At 35.7% G+C, this 6,000-nt stretch overlaps 1 protein-coding gene across 1 annotated transcript in view; it reads right to left on the reverse strand.

Moving 5' to 3' along the window:
• Window positions 1-1,685: 1,685 nt before the first annotated feature.
• Window positions 1,686-6,000, reverse strand: part of USP44 (ubiquitin specific peptidase 44) — a 16,529-nt gene continuing 12,214 nt past the window's right edge. Inside the window, exons 4-5 of the mRNA XM_031039652.2 lie at window positions 4,849-5,054; window positions 1,686-3,898 (exon numbers count right to left, since the gene is read on the reverse strand). Of these exons, the coding sequence (XP_030895512.1) occupies window positions 3,699-3,898; window positions 4,849-5,054 (406 nt within the window). The 3' untranslated portion in view covers window positions 1,686-3,698. The remainder of the gene's footprint in view (window positions 3,899-4,848; window positions 5,055-6,000) is intronic.

A 6,000-nucleotide genomic window follows, 5' to 3' on the forward strand; every position in this document is an offset into this window, starting at 1 on the left:
AAATGTAGAGCCTTGTATCTTGATTGTAGACCTCTACACTGAAACTTTTCTTCTGACATAGCGGCTAAAACAAGATCTATACATGCATTAACTGGGAGAATCTTCATAAATTAATATAGAGCTTTAGGAATAGTTTGCCTTTATTTTCTTTTTAGAACCATATTAATCTTTCATTTTTTCCCCCTGACATTGGAAAGATCTATTAATTGAAACATGACCTAGTAGGAATGTGTACCAGCTTGAAACCTTGATTAGTAAAATCTCAACATTTAGATCCTTTGTCCAGTGGTAGTACCTACCAGGAAATGTACTCAGCTTACTCAATAAACCAAAAGGGCATTCAAAACTAGAAATACTACAACAGGGAAACTTATGTACTTTTAGATCGTGCTCTAGTTAGAAAAGTTTGATTGACTTATTAGGCTTTTTCATTAGTAAGCCAAATTATTTTAACACCCTGCCCCTTGACTGGCTTGAATTCAAAACTATGGTGGCATTTCAGGGAGTGAGGTTACAGTAACACTCATTATGGCAGCTAAGTGCATAAGTTGAATGTAAGATGCCGAATACTTGTTTGAACTGAGTCCCACTACAGATTCTTGAACAGATTGCTTGAATTCTTTGTAACTGATTTGTTGGGAATGTTCCAACATAATTTTAAAATTGTTTATGTACCAAGGTAAAGCCTTAATTTGTATATGCTTTAGCACAATAGGATTCACTGCCTCTGGGATGCTGTTTAGTTTGTATTTTAACATTTTTCTCATAGGAAGAAAAACCGGACTTCTGTACTTAGATCACTTACATTAAAAAGCTGCTCTTTCAGCATTAGAACTATAAATGAATGTTATCTTGTGGGATAAACAATCTAGTTTTTAGCTGTGAGCCATGTTTATTATGGTGCTAATGTTCAAGAGCTACTTTTGGATTATTTTCTCCATTTTCTGTGATGTGTTTAGTGGCAGAGCTCACCAGGTCATGCTTGGACATGTTATAGGTCTTGGGCCCTCCAGCTAGTTCTTTTGGGGTTCTGAGTCCATACGTTTTTGATGTGTTTTGGTGGGAGACAGAAAGTATCTTGATTCTAAGCTCAAGAGTTTTACAATTGACCTTATGAGTGAAGAATTTTGGAGCTTTGTAAGACCGCTTTAGCAGTAGTGATTTCAAACCAGTTATGCGTTCCAAGCTCCCCCGCTCAGGTAACTGTTGCGAGTGGTAGCATCACTTCAAGCCCCTGGAATAGCTGGAAGGAATATGATCTTGTAAATAGGAAAGCTGTCACTTAAAAAAATTGTACTGTTTACCTACTAGCCATGTATCTCTTGAAATCATTTTGTCATGTTTACAATGATGTACCTTATTGGTAACAAATTATTAGTTTGATGTTTAACAAATAGTGCCTTTAGTAAATTATTTTACAACCAAAACATGTTGTTTTTTGTTAGATCAACTTAGTTGAATACAGACGTCTACACTGAGATATACAATAAGAAATCTAAGTTTCTGTTCATTGGCTACGTTTTAGTTTTGTTGTAAATTTAACAGACTTAATTTTTTTATATCAGTTTTAGGTTTGCAGCAAAATTGAGCATAGAGTTCCCATATACCCCCTTGACCTCATACACACAGCCTTCCCCATACGTTTGGTTCTGAGGGATTAAAGTAAAAGGCTAAGTCACTTTCTTTCATATATTTTTATATTGAAGTTAAGTACTGAAACAAGCAATTATACCATTACAAACAGCAAAGCTTCCAGAGTGGTTTTTTGTTTTTTTAGATTTTATTTATTTGATAGAGATACAGCGAGAGAGGGAACCTAAGCAGGGGGAGCGGGAGAGGGAGAAGCAGGCTTCCCGCTGAGCAGGGAGCCTGATGCGGGGCTAGATCCCAGGACTCTGGGATCATGACCTGAGCCGAAGGCAGACGCTTAACTGACTGAGCCACCCAGGCGCCCCCAGAGTGGTTTTTAAAATATCTCCCTAAAATTAGGTGCAAAAGTGTATAGCAGTTAACCCAAGGATAAAGTAATCCTTGAAATTAAAAGAGGCTAGACTCTAGTATCTTGACCACATAAATCTTTAATGAGGTACAATTACGTTAACAGCTGAGGTAACAACTTGCATAGGTATTTAAATGAACGATTTTAAACTTTAGCCATTTAATACTCAAGCTGTATTTTTGGCATAAACGATTTGTCTGTTCAGAGATAAATTCTCATTGCACTTCATGATCAGCTGCCCCAATGACTTGCTCTCTGAAATTTAAGTAAAATTTGCTAATAGGGGTCCTTTTCAAGCTTATACTTAATAGATGATCACTAGCAGAGAACAGCATTCTACAGGATATTATCTTTCATTAAGATTTCAACCTGCAAGAAAACCCACTTAAAAAAGGAAAAAATGATCTTCCAGTGGTTAACACTGAGCTAAGATGTTAAATAGCTGATCTATAGAGGTTAGTAATTAGCAGCAGTAGGATTTTGAAGAGATCTAGTAAGATTATTAAGGAAGAGCAAAGAGTATTTCATACTATATTTTTTAATAAAAGGTAAGTTTAGATAATTTTTAATTAAAAAAGTAAGGCCCCAGTGTTTGAATATCCGAGGTTCCTAGTCTTCACATAATTGGAGCAAAAGTAATCCAACCCTTTAGTTATTTAGAAATATGAGATGCTGAACATGTTGCCCAGTTGCCAATTTTGAACAATTATCTTCTCTGTCCTATGCAATTTTTTTCTCTTCAAGAAGACATTTTTTTCCTTTAAAAATCTCAAGATACGATATGGTACAAAGCTTTTAAGAGATCTAATGTTAAACATATAAAATGAACTTACTCAAGTTAAACTGTACTTGTATATCATAATATACTGCTGAATTCAGATTTTTTGTAAGACTGCTTATTGGAATCTAGACAAACCTGTTTGCTGCCAAACAAATCATCATCATAAGTCCCAGCCATCATTGTTTTCATGTCCACACTACTGAAGTAATTTAAATATACTATAAAGCTGTAATTTTCATTTGTATAAAGTTGGACTATGCCAAATAAAGAACAATTATTAAAACTTAATAAATTTTTGGAAAAATGGAAGTTCCATTAACCAAAATAATGTCTATTCTGAGCCCTGTAATACACAAAGCCTCAGGAATATCAATTAGTGTGATTGATGAGTATTTAGGTGATACCTTGATATTTCACAACGAATGTAGTAGTTGAACTCCCTTCAAGGGGCAAAGGTAACTTCAGTATACAAATGGCCTGAAATAATTTTTTTTTTTTTTGGTATGACTATTAGTGAAGAAAGTATCTAATTTTCCATCTAAAAAGAATTTGTATAAAAAATGCCTACAAAAGATAAATAAATGTATAAAATGATGCCACCTGAACTTCAGTAAAAGATTGCACAAATTCATGATCTGAGCCAATTAAGACATCAAAATAAAAAAGAGGTAATGCCAGTCTGAAGTAAACACTATAAGTTTAAAACTCCCAAGTACTTGAAAAAAGTTTAGTTACCTGCTGTCATTGATATACATATTCATGCTAATCTTGTCTCTGTGAAAGTTTTGTTGTAGATACAAAACGTATAAACAGTGCACTGATTCCTAAGTAAAAAATTAAAACAATGAAGCTCCAAATTGTAAGCCCTTTTAAAAAGTATATATAAAATCACAAGAAGAAAGCCCCACTGTCTTTGGATCAGCTAAGGATTTCATTAGAAGAGGTATCAGCTTCTTCATTGGGATGTTGGCTACCAGACAGGATTTCTGGAGGCAAGAGTTTAGAATGTCCATTCTCAGTAACTCGCTGGGTATAAAACAAGATATAAGCTTGGGCCTTGCATACTTCGTCCATAGTGCACATGCTTAGCTTGGAGTCATTGCAGTGTACCCAGAACCCTAGAGTGAAGCACAGAAATACTTTACCTGAAGGTTTACAAAAGAACTTTAGAAGTTTCTAATATAAATTAATATGGATTTAAAGGCATTAGTTTCAGTGAGAGTTACATTTCTTTGAAGGGAAAATAACATCTAGCCATTTCATTTCTATTGATGAGAAATACAGCTTGGGCAGTATGTTATTCTGGAATCATCTACCTTTATTCTAGAAGTAATCTGAAGTTAAAAAATCTGAGTAGTTCACTTGACACTATCTTTAATTCTAGGTATAATCTGACCAGTTAATGCTTTTGCTGCTAATCATATGTAGAGCAAACAGTGTACAACTCACTCTTGGTAGTTTATTGTTAAATTAATGGCCTTCATGGATTATGTGGTTCTTTCCATACCTCTTTTCTGGGTGAGGTGGAATGGTATGCATGGGGAGGCTCAGTCTTCGTTCAGTAGTAGTTAAAGGAAGGGGAAATAAAAAGTGAAACCTAAATCAATTCTGCTACCTATGAAGATTGTCCTTGAGGGTCCATGGAGGCAGTAAGTGAAAGTGAGTTTTATTAAAACCTGAACTCAGAGTTTGTTCTAAATATCTGTGATCCCCAGTTCATTAAATGCTCTGTTCTCTAACAAAATTAACTAGATGAAACCACTAAACAGAGGACCTGCCCTTAGAAATGTGCTTGTAAGGTAGCAATCTGACTTGTAATCAATGTGACCATCCTTACTATCCTATACCTATAGCCTCTGAAAGTCAAAACTACTACAATCCTGCAGAAAATATCCCATTTTCTGCACAAACCTTTGTTTTTTTATGAACCGTAGTATTCGTAAAAAAAAAAAAAAAAAGGGTCAAGTGGCTTCCCTTAGGATGATTTAGTGGCCAATTCAGAAACTGTAAAGCCTAAATACCAGGTTCCAAGTCTGACCCAAGATAAAATACTTTTCCCCATCTATACCTCCTTCAGAATTATAGCAGTAGGCAGTGTAGTGTCCTGAGCCAAATCCTTTCCCATGGTGCATTACTACAGCAGATAAATCATAGATAAAACATTCTGGTCTGAGGGATTTCAGGGATTCCCTGCAGCAATAAGGCTCCATGTTTAAGATTTCTTCAAAGCCAACATGAACACCAATTTTCTCTCGGTTATTACGTCCTGACCACCTGTGAACAAACCAGGGTAAAATGATCAAAAAAAGTCAAGGGAATATACCATGTACTAGGTTCAGACAGTCATAATAAAAGGCCTCAGTATAGAATACAAAGTATCATATGTAAAATAATATAAAATCCTTTCAATGCTGAAGCTGGCTATAAATGGAAAAATTTAGGTTTATTAAACAGGTCTGGTCAGGTTTTAAAATATTTGTCTTCTGTAGTTAGAAGATTATATAGGAAGTAAATTAACTTTCAGCAAAGGAAATTATGGCCCTATAGCAGTGTCCCCCTTCTCATAGATTAATTCAAGGTCCCAAAGGGTTTTAATTCTCTATTGCCTTGTCACACCATGAGGAATCTAGAATCACACCCCAGAATCTAGAATTTGTTCTTGGGAGACATAACCTAGACCTTTCTTGGCCAGATGTACGGGAAAGCAGGACAAAAGAAGGCACCTCTAATTCTTCAGAACACTTTAAAGCTTTTCTGACTAAGAAAAAAACAGGAACTGTAACCCTTCCCTGTAAGTCACCACAACACTCATTAGGGACAGAACTCAATGCCTCTGTACTGTCATTTTCTCAGTCTGTCGGTCATGCTTCCTGGTACTGGACCAAAGCTTGGCAAGCAATGTTTTTATCATACACATAGTATGAGCTGGTGCTACAGGGGAAAATAATGTCTTGTTCAAGAGACTGTAATGCAGCTTGGTTTACAGTGGTACAGAGACAAAAGACAGACACAGATGAAAAGAGGATAGCATTGACTTTAAATGACACAATGGACCAAATGGACTTCACAGATATACTCAGAACATTCAATCCCAAAGCAACAGAATACACATTCTTCTCTAGTGCACATGGAACATTCTCCAGAATAGATCACATCCTAGGTCACAAATCAGGTCTCAACCGGTACCAAAAGATTGGGATCATTCCCTGCATATTTTCAG

The sequence above is a fragment of the Leptonychotes weddellii genome, chromosome 5 (genome assembly GCF_054177405.1).
Source record: "Leptonychotes weddellii isolate Sample4059 chromosome 5, ASM5417740v2, whole genome shotgun sequence".
Taxonomy (NCBI): Eukaryota; Metazoa; Chordata; class Mammalia; order Carnivora; family Phocidae; genus Leptonychotes; species Leptonychotes weddellii.